Source organism: Malaclemys terrapin, chromosome 3 (genome assembly GCF_027887155.1).
Source record: "Malaclemys terrapin pileata isolate rMalTer1 chromosome 3, rMalTer1.hap1, whole genome shotgun sequence".
In the NCBI taxonomy this organism is placed as follows: Eukaryota; Metazoa; Chordata; order Testudines; family Emydidae; genus Malaclemys; species Malaclemys terrapin.
The window spans coordinates 3,748,267-3,771,951 of record NC_071507.1 but is presented as its reverse complement, the minus strand read 5'-3'; the positions used below and the strand labels follow the sequence as shown (position 1 = coordinate 3,771,951).

The window sequence follows — 23,685 nt, the reverse complement described above, 5'->3', positions numbered from 1 at the left end:
GGGATGTAAGCTACAATCCCAGACAAATGCCCCGGGGTATGGTGGTCTGTGATGGACACTCCTTCCATCTGACTTCTTTAGGTACCGGTCAGCTACAATTCAACAAGGAACTCCAGGAGTAGAGATCTGTAAAGCCAATCTCATAGCAGGGAAATGAGGTTTTAATGTAGTGAATACAAGGCAGGGGCGTCATCCACTAGAAAAGGCAGGGCAGAGTTTTATTTTAGAGACAAATCATTAACAAAACTTGGCAGTGGAATCTCAGATTAGTCCAATGACCTCTACGAAATGGTGACTTCTCTTCACTTGTGACAGGAGCTTTTTGCAGATGTTACTAAATTCTGATATTTACACTTCAGACTAAACAAGGAGAACCTTTCTCCTCCAAAGTGTGTACCCAAGACGGAAACCCAGAGAAACATGGCCAGGGCCCCTGGAGAACCCGGGGGTCCCACAGCTCTCTGCCAGTGCTCGGCAATAGGTCCTGGTTGTGAGGGCTTACCAGAAAAGGTGGGACAGGAAGCAAAGTGAAGTGAAGCTTAACTAAACAAACAAGTAAATAAAGCAACTTAAACGAAATAATCGGAACTTCCTATTTCGATCCGTGCGACAGGTGGGCTGCCCCGGTGACCTGGGGTGAGGGGCACTGGCCCCATCAGAGACAAACTCTCTGTCCCGTGAGATTTAGTGATGCCCCTTTTAAGGGGCAGTGTTTTGTTCAACCCTTGATGACAGCAGCATCTTTTATCCTCATATGGAGTTGGGAAGGAACGAATACAGAAAACCAGACTCAAAAGGCAACAATACCCCGGATGAAAAGCCCTGCCCCTGACACCAGACCCTCAAGAGTGACACCCAGGTTCCCGAGACTGGAACCCCCAGAGTGCCCAAGCGCCCCTGAGGCCAAAACCCCAAGAGCTTTGGGTTTCTGCATTAGATTAGGTGGCTCTCACAATCCTGCTGAAAAACAGAAACATATCATGAAGGGAAAACAAAAACAGACTTAATTCTGAACTCCATCGAGAACAAAAGCACAAAACAAAATGAAACCCAGAAGCATGGTGATGGCTCACTCACAACTCATGGCAGAGATGGTTACGAGCAGCGGATGGGAAGCCAACGCATCAAACACAGCCTCAAAAGAAGAGCCCAAAAGAACTGTAAAACAGAGAGAAACCCAAAGAAAACCATGATAAAAAAACACAAAATGGAGAAAAATTAAATAGAAATGAATTAAAAATCAAAGCAATATTGCATCTTTCCCAATGCACGCATCTCCTCCTCAGCTGCCGCTGTCAGCCCCCACGCCCACTCCCCAGCACTGGCTGTGCGGGGGCTCACTGAAACGGCCAGCCCTTTGGGACAAGGACCCATAATTTGTGAACTGCCTGTCAAGCACCATGAGCTCTACACCAGAGGGATTGGGGTCTCTCCCGAGACCAGCTTCTCCTCACTCGCCATTTCTAACACAAGGCATAAAACTCAGAGCAGCAGTTGGCTGGTGCCCAAAGTGCTGTAGTGGGGGCTTCAGTCCTGCCCTCCCTGAGACAAGTGTTTCTGATTCTCCCCCTCAAATGAAATAAAATAAAATGAAATAAATTGACCAAATCAACCTTTTGGGGCTCCTCCTCCTCCCACAGACAAATCAACTCTGCCTTCCTCACCCGATCCAACCCCCAGCTCTGCTCCCCTGCTGCTGAAAACCCCTCCACGCTGCCAGCTGCTGCCTTGCCGCTCCTCACCAAGTCACTTCCAGCCCCCACCATCTCGCTGGGCCACAGGCCCTATCTCCACCCTACTTGTGACCGCCGGCTGGCTAGCGCCATACATTTGCGGCCTCGAGGCTCTGCATGGGGATTGGGACGGGAGTATGCTGAAGGTCAGAGTGTGGCCGTAGAAGGGATTATTATGGGTTCACCATAACGAGGACAAACACAACAGCTCGTTTGCACTGTCCATTATATGGTACATAGACTGTGAATCATTGTGTTGTCTGTTTTCAAAGCGTGAGATACGGGCTTACATTATAAATCAGCACTAATAAACAATTCAATAAGCTCTGTGACAAATTTGACGCAGGGAGGTATTACTGCATAAAAATCCACTGGAAGTGACTGTCCTGAATCTACTCAGGTTGTTATGATGTGTTGTGTGGTGCAGTAGCATCCAGGACCCCACTGCGCTAGGCCCTGTACAAACACAGAACAAACAGACAGCTCCTGCCCCAGTGTAGCTTACCCTCCAAGTTCTCCAGCATGATTCACAAGTCTACCATTTAAACTCATGGTGACATGGAAGCTGTGATGTATCCGACAGCAGCAGGGTACAAACCAAACACATCTTGCTATGAACATAACCTTGGTGAGAATACAGTGTTTATTGACATTGGTTTGGGCTTACTGCTGTAGTTGTGCGTGCAGAATTTCACTCCCCCACACTGCTTGACTCGTGTGCTTTAACTTGTCCCCTCAGAGGTAGAGTTTTACAATTGCCATGTGTCCAGTTATTCACCATTGTTACAGATCAGACAATAATAATCTCTTCCTCTCCTCCACGTCATCTCTAGTACCAACCCACTCCCCCACAACATCCTACACTTTTATAGTATGAATACAAACTTTTTTTTAAAAAGTCCTGAAACTACCAAACCCCGTGCCCATCACTCCCTGCACTGTGCCTGGATTTTGTGTCCATTACATTATTCACGTAGCTAAAGTTGCGTAACTTAGATTGACACACACACACACACACCCCCAGCAGTGTAGACCAGGCCTAACTCTTTTACAGCTGATATGTCTCATGTGAAAGGTGGGCAGCACAGACCCACTGGGCTTGGATTTAAATATTTCAGGTCTGAGGGAGGATACAATATGTTCTATGCACAGTCTTTCTCTACGGTTCTTTCTTTCCAAGTGAAAGAAAATCTGCTCCAGTTGTAGGAAATACCATTTCTTCTTTACCTAGGTGCATTTCTAGTCTGCTTTTCACTGCAGTAACAAAAGGCTCTTTTTAAGAGTTTGCACCAAAGCGCAAGCATAGATGTACACTGAAAATTAATGTCAGAAAATTAAAATCTTCTTAGTTACCCTGCCCTGCAACACTGACCACGTTCCTCTAAAGAGGCTATGTACCGTTCTGCCTAAGACGCTTTCCTTCTGCATAGACAGACCGTCCCTCGCACTTGCATATAGTATCTTCAGCAAGGCACTGGAAACTACTGCAGTGCAGTCTGAAGCACAAGGAGACAGATCTAATCAATGGACTGCAGCTGACTAAGCAAAAGAGCACAATAGCACATTGCCAGTTCAGACAAACAGGAGAGCTACAGCCCAGAAAAAAGACCCCCTTTCCCTTGGTGGCCAATAAATGACTGCACTGAGCTGGTGAAGTAACAGCTCATTTGGAAAATTTTTCAATGAATATTTTGGAAAATGCAAAGAATCCACAGCTTGCTGCGATTATATTAAAAAGGCCGTAGGCACTAGGCACAAATGAACACAATTACTGCCCGTGCTGAGCCGGGTTCCTATAGAGAGCGCACGGAGTGCGAATTCAGCCTTGAACACCTGCAGTTCAGCATGCTGAATAACTGCAAAGCTTCTCTCCCCGAGGTTACTTACAAATCCTGTTAGGTAACAGTCATGACAGCATACTATGTTACACCACCCCCAGTTAGCTGGCATTAGCCTCTCCTGGACGTCTGCCTCTTTTTAGAGGATTTTATCTAGGATGTCCCTGTTTACTCTGGGCTGAACTGTGACCCTGAAGAGCTGAGGGCAGAAGGAATCTTTCTCACACTGAAATTAAAAAATAAATCCGCCTGGCCATCTTAGGACAACAGGTCTGCAAATCGAAATCAGGACTTGGCTGCCTGGGAGGGCAGGGGTGCATCCTGGAGAAAAGCATCTGAAAGGACAGGAGCGCTTTGGCTTCAAAAGCAGCTACAGGACATGAGCGTTATATGAAGCCCGGCTTCCTGAGGAGGTGGAGCTCTTGGCGGACACGCTGATGTGGCAACCCACAGCAGAACTGAAGGCGTCATCAAGGGCTAGTGCATTATTATCCACAAACCAAGAACACTCTGAGGGCCCTGACACGAAAGACACAAATGCCTAATAAGGAGGCTAGGCTGGCTCCTTTACACAAGTGAGTCTGTTCTGTCTCCATTCTGCTATGCCTCTTGTCTGTATGATTCAGTTCATGCTATAATGTTCACTGCCTGCTTTGGGCTCTCCCGCCAACATAATGCTGTCCAGGGTGGCACTTGGGTTGGTGTAACTTGCGTCGCTCAGGGGGGTGGCTTACTCCCCCCCCCCCCCCGAGTGGACATAAGTTATACCGACATAAGTTGTAACGTGCACAAGCCCTGAGTTGTCAGTCTCTCACTTTGAGGTAGTGTAATCCCTCCATTGTTTCACTGGTCCCTGGCCAGAATTCTGCCCACACCCAGGCCTCAAACCACACCTGGAACTTCTTCCTTCATAAAACTAGAGTTGTGGCTGTCCACACAGATTGCCCCACACTGAACATGCTGTATTCTTCTGTCCATCGTTTGTTTCCCATTCGCTCAACAATAGTCTCTGTGACGTTGCACTCCATATGTTTTATGGAAATATGTTATGAGTGTGACTATGATGTAACTGGAATATGCTGTATGCAAAAGGTCTCTTGTAAGGTATCATAACAAAGGTTATAACCTACTGAATATATTCTTCCTACTTGTATGCATGTATCATTCTTGCATCTGAAGCTAGAAATATGAAGTATAACTCTGAGGTCCTACTGTAATTATGCAAAGTGAGGGCCACTAATGGTGGTTTAGAATCTTGATGGCTCCCAGTGACTAGGACAATTGGTTGTAAATGGTTTATTTACTTGCAATCCTTCCTGTGTAGGTGTGGGCCAGCCCATGGGGAATGGAGACTAGGGGTCTTACAGTGACATGTTGACCATGTCACCCGATACTGGAATCCATCTTAGATCTGGTACTTTTCCATTTAGGAGGAGGGGTGGGGACTCAGAGAGACAAAAGATTCCCGCCTTATGCCAAAGCTATAAAAGGGGGTGGAGCAGGAAAAAGGAGGTGGACAGTCATGGGAAAACCCCTGCTTACCACCTGAGATGTCTGCTGGAACGAACAAGGACTGGACCAGGGGAAAGGATCGGGCCCAGACTAGGAAGGAGTCTGGTCTGTGAAAGAAGCTTATTGGAACATCTCTGAGGGTGAGATATTATCTGTAATCAGTTTCTTAATGTATTAGGCTTACACTTGCGTGTTTTTGCTTTATTTTGCTTGGTGACTTACTTTGTTCTGTCTATTACTTGAAACCACTTAAATCCTACCTTTTATACTTAATAAAATCACTTTTGTTTATTAATAAACCCAGAGAAAATGATTACTACATGGGGGAGCAAACAGCTGTGCATATCTCTCTATCAGTGTTATAGAGGGCGGACAATTTATGAATTTACCCTGTAAAAGCTTTATATAGAGTAAAATGGATTTATTTGGGGTTTGGATCCCATTGGGAGCTGGGTGTCTGGGTGCTGGAGATAGGCAACCTGCTGAGCTGTTTTCAGTTAAGTCTGCAGCTTTGGGGGCGTGGACCAGACCCTGGGTCTGTGTTGCAGCAGGCTGGCGTGTCTGGCTCAACAAGGCAGGGTTCTGGAGTCCCAAGCTGGCAGGGAAAACAGGCTCAGAGGTAATTTCAGCACATCAGGTGACAGTCCCAAGGGGGTCCCTGTGACCGAATGCATCACAGTGGCATAGTCGGCAGGATATGTGCACAGCTGATTGCTTTGAGGCGCTGGTACGGATTTTAAGTGAGTTTTTAAGTGTGGTGGCTGGACAACAGACAAAGTGTTTACTGGTTTGTTATTTTCTCTTTGCTTATTTCGGGTAAGGGAAATAGGGACAGAAAACTAAGCAAAATGAGTGAGCGCGAAGCTCAGAAGAAGCTGGAACTGCAGCGGTTGCAGGTTGCTGAGAAGGAAAATGAACACAAAAGGCAAATGGAATTAAGAAAAGGAAATTGAGGCCCAGAAACAGGCTCAGAGGTAATTTCAGCACATCAGATGACAGTCCCCAGGGGATCCCTGTGACCGAACCCGTCACAGTCTCTTTTTTCTTAATAACATAAAGGCCATTTCGCCACATAGTTCTTGCTGTGGGGTCTCTCTCTTTACCTCTCAGTCACCTCACTTTAAAACAACCTTTCCAGCATTTTGAGATATTAAATTGAGTCCTGTACTCCTGGCCCGCACCTTTGGAAGCTGAGCTACAATCAGTCTTGCCAGCTCTAAGAGCAAAAGGCCCTTCAGGGACGTCTTTAGTGTGTAGGCATTTTGCAGAAAACAGCTACCTGTGCTGATGTTGTTTAAGGGGCATGCGACAGGACGGCAGGGCTATCCGGCTGACTCACCCTGGCAGCCACATAGTCACAGCAGTGGGGTCTCACTAGCTCCAACTCTGCTGGCTGAAAGGTGGAGAGTCTCCAAAGCAGGAGAGGGGTTGGATGTCTTGCAGGAAGACTCTGGAAACAGGCAGCTCCGGGGGAAACTGAGCTAAGGTTCGGTTTTGTTCAGGATAAAGGGGAACCCCAGGAGGTTGGCAGTCTAACCAGTGTGAGCGTTCTGAGACTCTATCCGTTCACAGAAAGAAAGAATAGTGTAGTAAACTTCCATTTAAGTCCCTTTCCACAGCCCACCATGATGCTGGGGGGGGGGGGGGCATATAATGAACATAAAATACTAAACACTATATAAATCTTGGTCTCCAATTCCTTTCATGTCATTCCCCAGCACCAGACCCTCTGATACTTCCTCCTGCATCCTGTTTGGCACAGACTAGTTTCAAGCACTGGATTATGAAATTTACGCTGAGGAACTGGCTTTGACACCCAGTTATTGCACTAATGGCCTGAGATGGGACAGTTGTCAAGGCACGTGCAGAAAAGGCCGTCTCTGATTCACGTAGGAGGAGTGTCGATCTACAGGGGTTATACAAACCCTGGGTTTTGTTTTCATTCCATCTCCTCTATGTTTTTAGCCATTCAATCCTGGGTTTGTTGTGTTTCCTGCTATCTGGGTAACTTCCTGCAGGCACCCCCAAAAAGACAGGAACCCCATAACCTCTAAAGAGAAGGGCTGAAGGGTGTAGCCTTCCTGGAAACTACACCACCAACTCACCCTCAGTCAAGAAGCTTGGACAGAGGGGGATTAGGGAAAAATCAGTCGAATTCAATGGGATTATAATAGAATAATGCAAGCTCTTATCAGTTTGTCTGAGTGTGTTAGGTTGCCTGTGGTTATTAATGGGGTCTCAGTGAAGGCAGGCAGGCCCCAGAATGGACAGGCCTTAAAGTCATGTTCCACCTCAGAGCATCTCGCTGGCACAGCCTCTCCGCCGAGCCAGTGTGGTGTTGCTGCTATTGGGTTCACAAGACAATTTCCTTCCTGGTGGCCGATTTGGGCAGTTAGAGAGTGGGGGGCAAGGGCTGTTTGGGTGAGTTGGTGTGACGGGAGGCGTGCGTGGTGAGGGTGGGACCAAAGCAGAATGACTGACTTGAGAAGAAGAGGGCCAAAGCTTTCGTAGGGGGACAGAGCACACAGACAGATGTCAGTCTCATTAAATGGTTGGCCGGAAAAGACCATGTGGGGCGAGGTGACACTTCTCCATTTCCTGGGGCCCTTGAAGTGCTGTGATCTGAGGGGGCAGGGGGCAGAAAAATTGAGAGCTTGTATCTGAAAATGGTGGCTGTCAGTGAAACGAAACTGTAACTGTCAGACCGGATCAGACCTGAGCTCCATGAAGTTACTCTTCTGTATCGGAGAGTGGCCACCCTCAGCAATGTTCCATCAACCCAATCTCCCCCACAATAACAAGTCCATCAGCCAACCAGCCTAAACTCCCTATCCAAGCACAGCCTTGACCCCAAAAAGGGAGAAGGGCCAAAGTCTCCATGGAGGCCCCTGGGGATTTCACTGTTGCTATTGGTTTTACATGGAAGATGACCAGATACAATGGAGATGGGTGGCAGTGTGATATCCTAAACCAAACTGGAAGGTGCAAGAAGCCCCACAGGAACAGCTGGATAATCTCGCCCCAGGAAGGTCTCATCCTGGTCTCTAATGGTTAGAAATTGGTTTAAGCCCTGAAGCAGGATGACTGATCTCCTTTCCAGAAGTACTGGTAACATTCGCTGTGCTAGCTCTGCATAGTCTTGTTACCAGGGGAATGTCCAGTCCTGCTCGAATATCGGTACAGCCACCATGGTGCAGAGACCCACGATAAACCTAGGCCAGCTCTTAGACTGGCGCAAGCCCAGCGTGTTCACACCAAGGGTGATTCCCGGGCAATTTGACGTGGCTCAGCCATAACTGTGCCCTTACGCGAAACAGGATTTGATTCTGTGCTGCTTTGGTTTGATTTCCTAAGACGCTTTATTGATGACACCAGCACTGGCACAGGCTATAACAATGAATCCCGTGAGGGAAGGCTCTGTGTAGATTTCTACACTTGGTAATGCCCCTGTCTGCCCCCCCCACACACACCTAATAGAACCTCCTGAATGCAGAGCCCATAGGGACTGCTGAAGCCCCCCTCCAGGCAGGACATGGTTGGAGCCGGGGGGTGTATCAGATAAGGGAGGAGCATCCCTACAACTGCCCCAGTTCTGCCTTCTCCGCGGTAGTGACTGACGGGACCTAGCTGCTGCCCATAGTCTGCTTAGCCAGACGGGCCCAAAGCAGCGGGGAAGCCACTCACTGAACCAGAGTTTGGGCAGTCAGGCTTTCAGGCCCTGAGCCCAGCAGGCTCCAGCCTCAGGGTAGAAGCGCTTTGGGCCAAAGCCTGGGACTTTCCGGATGAGTTAGGTGGGGTTCTGTGGAGAGGGAGCGTGGCTTCCAGAGAGCGTACGGATATAAGAGGCTCTGGAGCCAAAGGGTACGACACTGGGCGGCCAGCCAAACAGATTATTGGAGCTCGCCAAGGCCCGGTCCTGGAGCGGTGAGCAACCTATTCGATGGCAAAGCCAGGCGCGCTCGGCCTGCAGCTTAGCGGGATCCAGGTGAGACGCACATCTCTGGAGCTTGCGCTGCACTCCTGCCTGAGCCCACACGATACTTTACTGAGCAAGAGGGCTGGATGCGACACACACACAGAGGAGAGCAAGTTACTTCCCCTTCCCCCCACCCTGAGCCCCCTGCTCAGCAATCGGAAAGGGGGCACAGAGACAAAGCCAGGCGGGGAAGGAACAAGGCTCCTGGCAGTGGTGACAGCCCAGCGTCTTGGTGAACATCAGCCCAGTGTATTGGAAGAGCAGTGTCCTCTTCAGACTCCCACTGCATTGCGATCAAACAACTCTAAAGAACACACCCAGCTCTCTTCCCCAGACTAGGCCGGACAAAGACATGAACGGGATTGTTCTACTGCGGGGGGAGGGAGGCCACCAGCTCGGACAGCTCTGGCCTCCCGCTTGCTTGGCCCGTGCACATCGTGGAAAACTGTTAGCATGGAAAAAACCCACATTTCTCAGACAACAGCAAGATTCCTCCATACCCAGCTCAAACACAACCCCTCCCCACCCCCACCCAGCCCGAGAAGCAGTCCCAATACATGTCATAACAAAACAAAACAACAAAACCCCTTTCCTTGCCTGAGTGGAAGCAGAGTTGGAAAAGGTGTCACTTACTGGCCGGACTTCGCCGTTGGTGTTGGTGTACTGCCGGGCCAGACCAAAGTCTAACATGTAGCATTTCCTGTAGGTTGAAGGCAGGCGACCCATGGAAAAGTTGGACTGGCCAAAAGGAAAAGAATAAAGTAATCAGTCTGGATAGCAACAGCCATTCTCACACCAAACTCAGAACTCACCCGACCACCCCACCGAGCGATGTCTCAGGCAGGAACACAGTGCATGTCCAGGCAGCACCATGAGTTCCTAGTTTCTTTGCTAACGTGTTTGGTTCCCCCAGGCAGAGAAAGTCAGAGGCTCAAAGTGTGTCCCAAGGAGTAGAGAAGAAACCCAGCAGTGAAGGGGGTTCCAGGCTCCCCCACCTAGAATTCAGTTTGAAGACAGGTGGCTATGGATAATCCAGATAACCATAAAACCAGAGTGTGTGTTAACTCAGCAAAACTTCAGCGGCTATGGGAACTATTTAAACTCCACATCCAGAGCTCTGTAGTGAACAAGGAGCATCCCCACTCAGGCTGGGGTTACTATAGGCAGAAAGTGCTTGCTGTTCTTCTTCATGTTATAGTTACTAGAGTCCGCTATCCTGCACATAATTCTGCCATGCTGGGTCTGATTCTCAGCTGGAGTAAACAGGCACAGCAAGGCAATGGCGGGACACTGTCCTACACCAGCTGAGAATTCGGCCCTGTCCCAGCTCCCAGCTGAGATGGAGCCGCTAAGGAGAAAGCGGCCAGGAGCAGAGAGGGCCTGGCAGGAAGTCCTTGGGTCAAGGTGGGGGGAGGGCTACAGGAAGCAGCTTGGCTCCTACAAGAGGCCCTGGAGCAGGCTCTGACTCTCGGGCAAGTGGTCTGAAGAGTAGAAACCTGTAGGGAACAGAGAGCCCCAGGTTAGGGGAAGGGAGGGTGGATATGGAAGGTGTGTTCCCTGCTGAAGCCCCGAGAAGTGGGCTGACCCTGACCCTGGGTGGGGCGTCACTCCTCCCTGGACAGAGGAGCCAGGCTATTGTCTTTTCGCCTTCTGCCTTCGCTCGGCACGGAGAACTCCCCAGAAGCCAACACAGGATTCCCTGCACCCCTAGCCTGTTTGCCAGGACATGCAGATATCCCTGCTTGTGAAATAATGGCTCCGGAAAGGGGGTTTTCTTTAGCAAAGACAAATGCGTGGACGTGACCTTTATCAACGTGTTGGGGCACACGGAAGGGTGCCCTTTCTGAACCTATGTAACAGCTGCTTAGCAGTGATGGTCTGGATTCCAGAGGAATACGTGGACGCAGCCTGCCTCCAGAATCTGATCTGATAGGGGGGCAGTGTGACACCAGAGCCACAGTCCCACTGTGGAGTGGCCTCTTCTAGCAAAGGGGTGGCTGGGGAATACATCACTCTACTCCTCTCTTGCGTGTCGACTGGGGCAACACGGTAGCCTCTGCCAAGACTGCCCACGGTCCCAGCCACCAGGATGACCGTTGACTCAATCTTAAAGTGGGGAAATGCTTCGAAAACGACCTACCGGCTTGATATCCCGGTGCAGGAATCCCACAGAGTGAATGGCTTCTATGGATTCTAGAATCTGCTTGCCCAATCGCAGGGTTGTGCTCAGCGTAAAAGTCCCCCGAGGCTGGCTTCTTCTGAGGTCTGCAAGGTTCCGGCCCTGAAACAATTCATGCGGTGTGTACCCCAACATCTCACACGTACCATCGGCTGCATTTAATCCACATCCAGACAGAGAATTCTTAACACACACAGTCCTCTCCCATCCCCACCCGATCGGAGATGTGCGAACACCTGGGTCTGCGTTATTTCTTGGATTTCATTTTCCAGTGAATGACTTGCTGAGAAAAGGTGCCAGACTGACAGCTCTGGAAGCTGAAGCACCCCATTTATTTATCCTCAAAACAGGCCTGGGAAGGACAGTAGCAGGGCAGGCTTCACACAGACACACAGCCCCTGAGGTAGAGTGCTGAACACAGATGGTTCCCATGTCAGTGTTCCGACATAGTCAGCCCTTGGCTGGAAGCTCAACAGAAAGGCCAGAGAGTCAGCCGGTCACAAGGGTGGTCAATGAGCCAAGCACCCATAGGCTGTTAACACCTTTTGGAACCAATTCCATTAGGAATCCCCAGCAAGACACCCAGTCCTCGGGGTGGGAACTTCACGTAAGCAGTTTCATGCAAGTCCAGGCCTAGCAACGCTCTTGTATTAAGAAGCAGGCCACATACAGAGTTACTAGAGTGAGATTTTTCCTGGAGAGATTATTTTTTTCCATGACTAAGTGGTAATTTAGCCTCTACCTTCGTTCATTTCTGAGTCTAAGTAAAGGCTACCGGTTCACGAGAATACTGAACTATGACCACTAAATTATATTTATGTAAGCACACCGGTGAGATCCAGGTCACAGGCTTCAATGAGCCCCCAGAAATGATGTGCTTTCTTCTTGTGTGTGTGGAATAGGTAATCACACGCACAGGCTTTCCCACTCCGCCCTTTCCCCCTCTGCCCTGCCTTCATTCATACATTCCCTCGCCTTTCTTCTTATAGACTCACCTCCCCCTTCACGCCGCACCCAGCGATAACAGTTGCCCTCACTCCACCAAAGTCACGTCCCCTCATCTGTGTCCCACTCCACTGCAGTCACATCCCCATCCCTCACTTTCCCTCTCCACCACAGTCACGTCCCCCGAACCGCATCCCCCACCTTCACTCCATGACCACGTCCAGACTAGAAGAAACAGCTGTTTTCAGATGGCATCACCAATGCGCTGTAAAATCCCAGCACAGACATGGCAAGCTGCAGGTCTGCCTCCACGCCACTCTTTGCAGCAAACCTACAGTCCCTGCCCGTGTCCAGACTAGCTGACCAGAATGGTCCCTTCTGGACAGAAATGCCACCCCTCAGCATGCCTGTCCACACAGGGGACATTCCCCCTCCCGGGGGATGGACTGGTGTTAACCCTGCTGCTGCTGCAGTGTGGAGCAGGTGCGGCAGCCTGGCTTGTGGGCATTGCCCCAGGCCCCAGTTTCAGGAATGTGCTGCCAGGCTGCAGGATTGGTGTTTGGTTTTACCTCTTTCTGTTCTGTGACCTGGTCCTCTGCGCATGCAGCCTAAACTCATCATTACCCTTTCCCTCCATAACGCAGTGCAAGCGCCTACCCACCAGCATCCCTGCTTCCCTGCTTTGCCTGTTACCTGCATTCAGGATTGTTCTCCTCAGAGATTAGCTGCCTGATTCTCGGCTAAATCTCACCATTTATCACCCACATTTCTAACCTTTGCCTTTTTTATCAACAGCAAATCCAGCCCCAAGTGGTTAAAAATCACAAGTCAGATTCCAGGGGGGAAAAAATCGTAAGATGGGCTTAAAAGTCACGAGGTTTTCAAACAAGAAGGAAGCACGCCATGCTCTCAGTGCTGTCGGGACATGCCACCATTCCCAGTTTGTGCGTGATCATTTCAGTTTCACAATTCCCCCTCACCGCACACTCAGAAATGACTGCCCTTCCCCTCTCATATCCCCTGGGTTAAGGGAGCTGCCATCCTATCCCCCAACCCCCTTATTATCCCCATCCGCCACCCAGCCGCCTTCCCTGCTCCACCTAGCGTCCTGCCTCACTCATATCCTCCCCCACAACGTCCTCTTCCCCCCGACCCTCCTCATTGACCTGCCCCACATCTTCTACCCCTCACACTCTCCTGCTCTGCCCCATACTCCTCTGCACCTTTATCATTCCCCCTCCTACACCCAATCTTCCTCTTTATGGCCCCACTCTCCCTCTAACCTCCACAGCCTTCTGTCTCTTCCCAAGATCCCTTCCACCCCCTAAGTGTCCCTCCTGCATGCCATATTCTCCTGCCTCTTCGCAATTTCCTAACCACAGAATCCAGGAGCTGGTCATCTTCCCAAAGGGAAGGCTGGCTTCAATCCCACAGACCCTATGGGAGATGGTGGCCATCTTTACTAGGGGCCGCATCACTTCTACCTGCAAACTGCACAGGGATGTGGCAGCTAGTTTGACTTAGAGCATGCCCTAACTTCAGTCCCACAGGCCGCAATGAGATATGTGTCCATTTTTAACAAGGGCAGCAATTCACAAGAAATCAGTGAAAAAATCATGAGCAGCTTTAAAAAACAGCAGCTACTGTGTGACTTGATACAATCCCAAGAGCTGGCAACTCTGTCAGTGGATTGGGTCTCCTCACTGTGGTGCTGGCAGTCCATGAGTGCCCCATAGCAAACACCCAGCTTCAGTCCTTCGCAGGGCTCCCCCGGCAACCATTCAAATATCAGTGAGTGCACCGCAAGGCAGAGGCACTACAGAAGCACAGCTTTCCAGCCAAAACCTCCTTTGGGACACCTGCTCACTAGCTGGTAACTAGATTTTAATTTTCCATTTCAGCCCTAATGGCTGACGTTTTCTCCTCCCTTTTTCCAAACCGCGGTTACGCTACCTGAGTCAGCACTGAGTCTGTAGAGTCTGTAGCACAGGGGGACTGTTAGACCAGGAGTGGATTGGGAGTAGATGCTGTACTTGAAATAGACCAAAGGAGACTAAAGACTGCAAGGTAAACTGCCTAATAGAGTAAACTGTGTTTTTAGGAGTTGAAATATACTAGGTGCAGCTGACTACTTGTTGCTGGTTTGATTTGGGTCAGATACAATTGCTCTCTGGAAAGTTACAGCCTCTGACTTGCTGGCTAAGGTAGAGTTTAGGGCATACGTATCACCGAGATGTATTTTTGCTCTGGGAATGCTACCGTAAGTATGAAATTTCCCTCTCAGAACCCTTTGTAGCTGCTTCCTCTCTGTTACCTACTGTCATTATATAAAAAGCAACAGAGGGTCCTGTGGCACCTTTGAGACTAACAGAAGTACTGGATGCTCCCAGTACTTCTGTTAGTCTCAAAGGTGCCACAGGACCCTCTGTTGCTTTTTACAGATTCAGACTAACACAGCTACCCCTCTGATACTTGTCATTATATAAGCTTTTTTACAGCTATAAAACCACAGGTCTTTCAGAGGCCCTGTTCTAACCCTCATGAATAGCTTTAAAGACAATTGAATGAAAGCTAAGGATGGACTATGTATCCAAATCACAGGGTTCTGTTTATCCCTGTCTTCTGAACTCAGCCTATGCCTTTTTTGACCGGCAAAGAGAAAGTGGATGTTGAGATGTGTAATTCTTTTGATGAAGCACGCTCCTGGTAATCTTCAACATCAGAAAAGGCTATCAACTGATCAAAAGCACCTAGGAAAAGAGTTCCTTTGGCAGAAGGCCAAACTGTGTTATTGCACACATTCGGAGGACCTACAATAAACACAGGGATTATTTGTGGTGTGCTGATAACACTATATTATAGAACCCTGTTATCTCTACCCCTGCAGAAACATATGGAATGTCACGGACATAGAAAGGATGACTCAAGCCAAGTTCACAAAGGAATGGGCTAGAAAGGACTACAGGTGCCTGCTGGGGACTTGTGCATACGGGCATCCTAGAGATCACTCCCAAACCCAATGAAACACCCTCGGTCTCCATCCGGGCCCCGTCTCAGAACTATGTCACCAAGGAAGTATTAAGGGTTTGGCTGCACCTGGCTTTCTAGCCTTTTCTTTGTCTCTGCCTGTGCGAGTTAAGAACAGGGAGCACGGCTTGTTTATCCACTCCGACTGTTCTGGCTTTGTGGAGTGCAGCCAGAGCTGTCCCGTTACCAGGAGGTTGTTTCTGGGGCCTCTCATGTCCTTATTTTACGCTACTGGAATCATGAGGAATCAAACCAACAACTGCACACATCGAAGGCTGCCTTGTTCCAACCACAATCCTCCCATGGCAGTTGAGGGAGACAAAGGCATGGTCTCAGGTCAGTAAAGCTACCCAGGGCATGGAAAGCCATGGTGGGCCATGACAGGAAAACAGGAGCAGCTTTGCAGAAGTCTGGGAGACAGCTGTGACCCTGAAGTGCCCTGATTACATCAGAAACCCCGAACTGGTCGAGAAGCAGCTGCAAGGAGCAGATGCGTCCCAGACATTGTCCCAGGCAAATGTGATTGTAAAACCCCCAACACTGGCCGAGAGACACTCTGGGGCAGTTGTCAAATATAAATCTGCTTCTAACTCGTTGTTTGAAACTGGCTCACTACCAAGATGAAGGTGCTGCTTTAAATCTCCATTCAGGAGAGGTTATTCCCGCCCCCCCTCCCCACGAGGGCCTTCCATCAGCTGTTTCTCCCCTCGCCGCAATCCCAGCCAGTAATTTCGTCTCTTCACCTGCGAAGGCCCGTTGTGGGGGACAGCTGCTTTTGCCATGGGCCCTACACAGAGCCCCAGTAGCTCCGCGGGCTCTTGGAGGTGCTGACTATACAGAAGGGGAGAGTCTCAGGCTGAGCCACACAAGGATCCAACGAGCAACAGGCATCAAAAGATCCCCTCCCTCATCCAGCCAGCCATCACCCCAACTCTCACCTCACTCTCCTGCTGGCTGGGAACAACGGCAAAGCCCAGGTGTCTCTGAGACAGGGAACAGAACTCACCTGAAGCTGCATGACCACGTAATTAAATTTCTCATTCCTTCCACAGCCGATAAATCTGCAAACATGGTCTTTCCCTGCAGGGAAATACAAACATACACAATATAATATAAGAAACCAGACCCAGCTTCTGCAGAGAAAGAGCTTCACAGCCAACATCTAGTCGGCCTTAAAAGACGGGACCGTTTATCTTAAAAGAGGAACAAGTGTAAACCCAATAGAAGTTTACATAGTAAGAAGGAGGAATGATATTAGGGAAGATTGATTCGGCCAGCCAATGAAACTGAAGAATCTCAAATTTCCCACCCCATGTACTTAGCCTCTGGAACTCACAGCCACTGGATACCACTGAAGCCAAGAGCTCAGCAGGAGTCAACCAGGAACAGGACATTGGCCTAACAACAATAGCTAGAATTAGAATAGTAAATACTCCGGATTAAACCTTCAAGGCCAAAGCTGCTAGCCACCCACCGACACCACAGCCTGTGTCCCATAACCATAAGGAGCTGCTTCCTCAGATACACCCAGGGACATTTGTCATCTTGGGCTCAGTCCAACTAGCAATCTCTGGCTCCTCCCATCAAGAGACTTTTTTCACCTGTAAACAGTCTGTTTCTGGAACCCTTCCCAGTTCCTTCCCTGAGTTACTCCTTTCAGTCTCCCTCAAGCAGGCGAGCCCAGAACTCCTCTTTGGAGCTGAGCCGTATTTGCTAGTTCCTCACGCTCTCCTTAGACAGGAGTGTCTCCCGCTCTCCTGGCTGGAGCTGGGTTCTGCTAATCACGTCCTCTGGCCCTTCTGAAGCAGGAGCCCCAGCGTCTCTTGGGAGCCGAGTTGTGGGTTAGCCAGCTTGGGGCCTTCGCCAGCTTCTCCCTCAGCTGGACCTTCTCTTTAACTAGCTGCCTGGCTTTCAGGGGGCTTAACAGGTCACCCTTGAGAGGAGTCCTGCCCTGTCCTCTCTAGGGTGACCAGACAGCAACTGTGAAAAAACGGGACAGGGAGTGGGGGGTAATAGGCGCCTATATAAGAAAAAGTCCCTAAAACTGGGACTGTCCCTATAAAAACAGGACATCTGGTCACCCTAGTCCTCTCTGCACGGCTCCTGGCCCCAGGCCCTTAAAGAAACAGTAAGGGCATTTCTTCCCTCTTGCTCCCGGGATGGCTTCCTCTCTCCCAGCCATTCCCAGATCTTGGTATATATATAGTCGGACTTTTCAAACTTTTAAAGGGCCATGCCACCTGATGGGGTCGGCTGACCATTAGGCTCTATTACCCTTAAGGGGAGACTACCCCATCATACCATCCCAGCTGATGTCATCCGCACATTTTACAAGCATACTCTCCACTCCATTATCCAAGTCATTAATGAAAATATTGAATTGTACCAGACCCTGAAGAAATACTTGTTTTAAACCTGCTGCCTATTAATTTCTTTTGGTGATCCCTAGTTCTTGTGTTATGAGGAGTAAATAACCCTTACTTACTTTCTCCACACCAGTCATGATTTTATAGACCTCTATCATATCCCCCCTTAATCGTCTCTTTTCCAAGCTGAAAAGTCCCAGTCTTTTTAATCTCTCCTCCTATGGCAGCCATTCCAAACCCCTAATCATTTTTGTTGCCCTTTTCTGAACCTTTTCCAATTCCAATAGATCTTTTTTGAGATGGGGCGACCACATTTGCACGCAGTGTTCAAGATGTGGGCGTACCATGGATTTATACAAAGGCAATAGGGTATTTTCTGTCTTATTATCTTCGTCTCACTTTTCAAGTCGAGCAGGCAACAGATAGACAGACTGTTTTCTGTACAGGAGAAGCCCCTAGGAAAGGAATGGTACCAATGCCTGGCCAGCCAGCCTGCTTGTGTTTGGTGGGAGCAAGGGGTACAGCAGGCACGGCTTGGGACGTGGGCAACTATGCTGCCCATCCGACTATCAGAATTCCGGAGCAGCACGAATACAACCCTGGTGGGGACCAGCGTGCCCCCTAATTTTTTAGATCCATGTGCGGAATGAATTTTGTTATGTGCACCAATATGGAGGTGATGTGTGGCAGGGGTGGGGCTCAGGACTGGGGCAGAGGGGTGGTGTGGGAGGGCTCTGACTGGGGGTGCAGGCTCTGGGTTGGGGCCGGGGATGAGGGGTTTGGGGTGCAGGACGAAGTTCAGGGGTGGGGCAGAGATTGGGGTATGCGGGGGTGCAGGCTCCGGCTGGGGGTGGGGCCAGGGATGAGGGGTTTGGGGTGCAGGAGGAGGTTCAGGGGAGGGGCAGAGGGTGAAGTACGGGGGGGGGTGCAGGTTCCAGCTGGGGGTGGGGCCGGGGATGAGGGGTTTGGGGTTCAGGAGGAGGTTCAGGGGTGGGGAAGCGGGGGGTTGTGGGCTCCGGCTGGGGGTGGGGCCGGGGATGAGGGGTTTGGGGTGCAGGCTGCCCCGGGGCTGCGGCAGGGAGAGAGAGAGAGGACTCCCCCCAGCCCTCTCTCACCGCAGCAGCCCGGGGAGAAGCATCTCATCCCGGCTGCGGCAGCTCTGAGGCTGGGGGAGGGGCGCCTCTCCCCATCTGCACGGCCCTTAATAGCCTGCTGCACAGCCGCGCAGCTTAGTGGGAACTTAGCTGGGGACCCCAGGATCTTCTCTCTCCATGGCCAGGAAGATGATGTCCAGTCAAGGAGACTGTTCTCTGAGGCTGGGGAGAAAGACCCCACCCTGGAGTTCAGAGCAGGAGAGGAGCCAAGCACATTTTACAGCAGAAGGGAAGAGGGCCCCAGAAAGTCAGCAGGTGCCTTTGTTTCGTCAGAATGCATCTGTCACGGGGCGGTACCTGAACCGTTTTCCTGGTAGATAAGGTAACTGCCAACTCCCAAACAGAGCATGGCAGACAACGGCAAACAGGGCGAGCTCAGCACGGCTCATTCTGAATCCCCTTCCATCCATCCCTCACCCAGCCCCTTCGACACCAGGGACATGCAGCGCACGCTTGGTTAGAACACAGATTTATTCGGCCACACAAAAAGCCTCTGCAAAGGGATGAGAACGGAATTACATGGAGCCAAGACTGCAGCATTCTCCACTAATGAAAGCAACACAGGTACGCCAGGGGACGGCATCGCGAAAAGCAACCCGACAGCTATCTGGGAACAAATGGGCAAACCGCGGAAGGGCCCTCCTGTGTCAGGACATCCCCACCTCTGCCTCCCCCTGCAGTGAGCAGGGAACAGGCAACGCACCACCGCTCAGTGCCTGCTGTGATCAGATCATGATGCAATCAGACCACAGCATGGTTATGACAGACAGTCTGCACCTCACACAACTGTTCAATATTCAGCAGATCCCTGCACTGCAGAGTAAAACTAATCAGAGGCCTACGTAATGAGATTGTTAACCGGAGCCAAAGGAATGGACTGGGGAAATGCCACAGTGAACTCTGGGAGCTTGAAGATATGGGAGCAGGCGTCCTGCGGTGTGAGGTCAAGGAGAAGCGCACATGGCTCCCAGCTTCACACAGCTGCAGTCTGCAGCGGCACAGCCAGGGAGCCCAGCACACGGCCTACACAGCATGCACACACATGTACGCTCCTACCCCCGCTCTCGCTGAGCATCCGTCCCACCTCTTCCTACAGAGCAAGCCTGGAGCCCTGAGCAACACCCCCTCAGAATCCCCGAGCCGCAGTCCCAGGGCGGGTCAGACGCTTTCCTTCTCACTGCACAGAGGATGGCAGAGCGACATTTTACAAAGGGATCTTCTTAAAGTGACTGTCTGTCTCCACTGCAGCAGGGCCCCACCCAGCAACGGCTCAGCACTCAGCATAGTGCTTGATCCAACAGTTTACAGCAGCTCCTCCCCGCAGGAGCAGAGAAGGGCAAAGGGGATAAATCCATTGGGGTTACACACGGCACATAGCTAAAGTGAAGTGAAGATTGCTACCACCAGGGTCAGATTAAAGCACAGGTACTCGAGACATGTGCAAACCCTAAACAGCATTAACATTACAACAACAAACCCCAGACATTTAACAAAGTCAGGAAACAGAGCTAAGGTAATGCTTCTCACACAACACCCCCACAAACACCCTTAACTCTGCCCCTGCAGGAATGCCCCAAGGGACTCAGTATTGTAACCTTCCAGAACAAACGCTGCCATTTTATAAGTGTCCCATCTGCTCTGGAAAGTGACAGCCAAGTATCACGACACCGAGCAGCCCTGTCTCCCTCTGCCAGCGTTCCAAAGCAGGTGCAGAGGGTCAGGAAATGAGGAAAGTCACCTCCTCTCGCAGTCACGGGGGCCTTCCTGACAAATGAGAAAAAGAAAACTCTGCTCCTTCCTTTCCTTCCTTATACATGCCCAATGCAAACTCTGGAGGGCAGCTTCCCTGGGACCAGGGGAACTCACCCTGACTCACTCCCCAGAGCCAGGCTCTGTGCACGTGGGGGGAAGGGAACTAGCAAGGGGAGCACAAGAGGTGACCTTCCCTTTGCAACTCCGGACTTCTCCGTGCCCTCCCCTACCCATGGCTGATGGCCATCTGGGTCTGACACCGACTAATCTTCGCCGAGCAGAAGCCTGGTCCTGTAAAGCAATAAGCACGCCTGTGCCGTACTGAGGTACAATCCAGACTAATGAGTAGCTGTGTCAACCCTGCCCTGTAACCTGGGGGACCCTTTACAATGCCTCACTGCTCACAGATAGCCTCCAACCGGTAAGTCACTCCCAGCTAGTGAGTCTGTGTGTGCTGCCGCCAGCCAGCCACACCTTGGCTCTTACCAGCCTTAAAAATGACCCCAAACACGCCCAGTCCCAGATTTTCCCCAGGAGCATATGCCCTGTACTGCCCAGCCCTCTCCTGGACAGTATGGATACACTAACTCTCCTTTTCCTTTAAAGGAATAATATGGGAACAACTTGCTACCCAGACACTTTAACTTGAACACACTGGATTAGATAAAACAAGGAAACAAGTTTATTAGCTACAAAGAGAGAGATTTGAAATGAGCACAAGTAATGAGGCGTAAAAGCCAGAAATGATTACAAGAAAAATAAAGATAAAACGTTTACTGATGCCTAACTTGACAAATGACCAGGGCCGGCTCCAGGCACCAGCTGAGCGAGCTGGTGCTTGGGGCGGCAGACTGTTCGAGGTGACATTCTGCCCAAACCCAGGCGGCACGGCCGCTTTTTTTTCTCGTTCCGCTCTGGCCACCCTGTAGGGGGCGGCGGCGCGGAGAACCAGAGCGCCCTGCAAGGCAGTCCTCTTCCTTCCCTCCCCGCCGACCGGCGCGGAGCCCTCGCAGCAGGCGGCAGGAGGCGGTGCAGCGGGAGGGGCCACGTGGCAGTGCCCCTGCTGTAGCCCTGGCCGCCCGCTTCTCTCTCTCTCCCACCTGCTCCCTCCTCCTTCCCCCCCCCCCCAGCCGGTCCCCCTGCACCCGCGCTCCAGCCGCGCCGCAGGTTGTTTTTTTTGCTTTGCCGTTCTGGCCGCCCAGTTTTTTTTTTTGCTTGGGTCGGCCAAAAAGCCAGAGCCAGCCCTGCAAATGACATTAGATTCTTTAGGCCAGACCCCTCCCCGAGTCCAGTGGCTGCTTCCTTTGTCTTTTCAAGTGCAGTGAATGCGATGGGCAGGGAGAGAGAGAGGGGTGTCTTGGGGTGTTTGTCCCTCCTTTTTATAGTTTCAGTCCCTCTCCTGAAAAACATTTCCAGCTGAGACCCAGGCGCCAAAGAGTCTACATGGAAGGATGTTCCCTGCTGGTTTTTTACCTGTTTGAACTTCCTTTGTCTTCCCTTCCTGCTTGAGGATTCTGTTTACTGCTTAAATGCAAATTAAGCAGAACACACCTTCTTCCTTTGTTTAGAACAGACCTGTTTGCCAACCTCTGTTTGGGCAGGACCGTGGGATTTGGAACATGTGCTAAAAACACCATGCAGGGGAAACTTATAACTTCACATACAACGTTGCCGCACGTATTTTACCAGGACGATACTGACCAGCCAATGGTGAGTTTTCAAATGTTGCCTTGCGAGGCATACTCTGTACAAAGATTATTACAGTAGTGTGAGGAAGTGAACCCAGGGGTGTACTCTGTCACAGTGCCACCGTGGTTTATGGCACTACGTGAAGAGGGGGAGGAGGAGAAAGGCACCACCCAGGCCATACAGCACATCTGCCAGGGAATGGGGATGAATTCGCATGAAGACTGACCTTCCAACCCTGGGTCAACTTGCAGTCCCCCAGGTCAGTAGTAAGATTTGCTTGTGCACATGACAAGGAGTGCAGAAGATGGAAGACAATGCCACAGACGTGCAAGGGCCCTCGCTGATCTCCTGATGGGCACCCTTCTGCTTCTTGGGCAAGCTGGTTTTTACTTTCATGTACTATTGTGTATCATGTGTGTGTGTCTACCCTCCTTTTCTTCGACACCGCCGCTGACTGCCGCTCTGCTGCCAGGTCCCAGGCAGCCAGGGGGGACCCTGCATTACACTGTGGGTGAGGTGGGAGAAGCCACAACATCACCGTCTGTAGGGAGAGCCACACCCACTGGCTCAGCCGGCTGCCCAAAGTCAGGCTGCCTGGGAGGCTGCGAGTCGAGCAGGAGAGTGAGAAGGCACCTCCTCTGAAGCACTGGGGGAAGCAGATGAATGGCTCTCAACCCTCCTTGTACAGTCTGAGTGATGCCTAAGTAAATCCAAGGGGAACCGGCAGGTGCAAACCCCGCCAGGAATGCCATGGGGAATTCTCTCTAGATGGAACATTTGGTGGGCCTTGTAAGGCCCGGTGGATCTAGGAGATGGGCTGTCAGGGTGGATGAGCTTCAAAATCTGTTCCCGATGGTGTTGAGGCCAGCTCAGACAACCCCTAGAGCCACAACAAAGGGGGAAGAATCCAGCTCTGAAGAGGGAGCCCACTCAGGTTAGGCAGGGGAGGGAGAAGGAGGAGGAGGTCAAACCATGCTGGAGAGGGCCTGGAACCAGAGATCCCCCATGTCTAGGAGAGGTGGGAAGAGTCCAAGGAGACACTGGCGCTGGACAGTCACAACCAAGCTCCAACATTTCTCCTTGGATCCCAGCACTGAACATGCTACCAGCAGTCAGGGGGCCATGCAGCCTGGTGGTGGCCCTGCCGCATCCATCATGGTCCTTGAATCTCGAGATGCTGGGGGAGCCTTTGGCACTGGAGCGTCGTACCCAGGCATGGCTTCTACTGCTCTCAGGACCAGGAGAGGCTGCTGCCTGCACTGAGGAGCCCGGAGTAACTTCTGACCCACAGTGCCTCCATCTCGAGCAGAACTGACCCAGAGGGGGAATTTGCCTCACCCCATGCCCTGACTCCAGATCAAGAAGCAGGTGTCAGTTTGGGCAGAAGAGCCTTTCCCCTGGCCCCCTAAAGAGGGGTTGAGAGACAAAGACAGGGCCTTATGGGTCCCACAAAGGCCTTCCCTCAAAACCCAAGGGCTAGTAGGTCTCCTCCTGTAGGAGTGGTGCCTACAGGA

The 23,685-nt window shown here is 50.9% G+C and overlaps 1 protein-coding gene across 2 annotated transcripts in view; it reads right to left on the bottom strand.

Moving 5' to 3' along the window:
- The window catches only part of TTBK1 (tau tubulin kinase 1), a 113,867-nt gene that overhangs the window by 58,323 nt on the left and 31,859 nt on the right, over positions 1-23,685 (bottom strand). Inside the window, exons 3-5 of one of the 2 annotated variants that reach the window (XM_054024430.1) lie at positions 16,217-16,290; positions 11,200-11,340; positions 9,693-9,797 (exon numbers count right to left, since the gene is read on the bottom strand). In XM_054024430.1, coding sequence (XP_053880405.1) covers positions 9,693-9,797; positions 11,200-11,340; positions 16,217-16,290 — 320 coding nt within the window. Of the gene's footprint in view, positions 1-1,077; positions 1,105-9,692; positions 9,798-11,199; positions 11,341-16,216; positions 16,291-23,685 lie in introns of those variants that run through there. The other variant, XM_054024429.1, reaches the window with a different exon arrangement.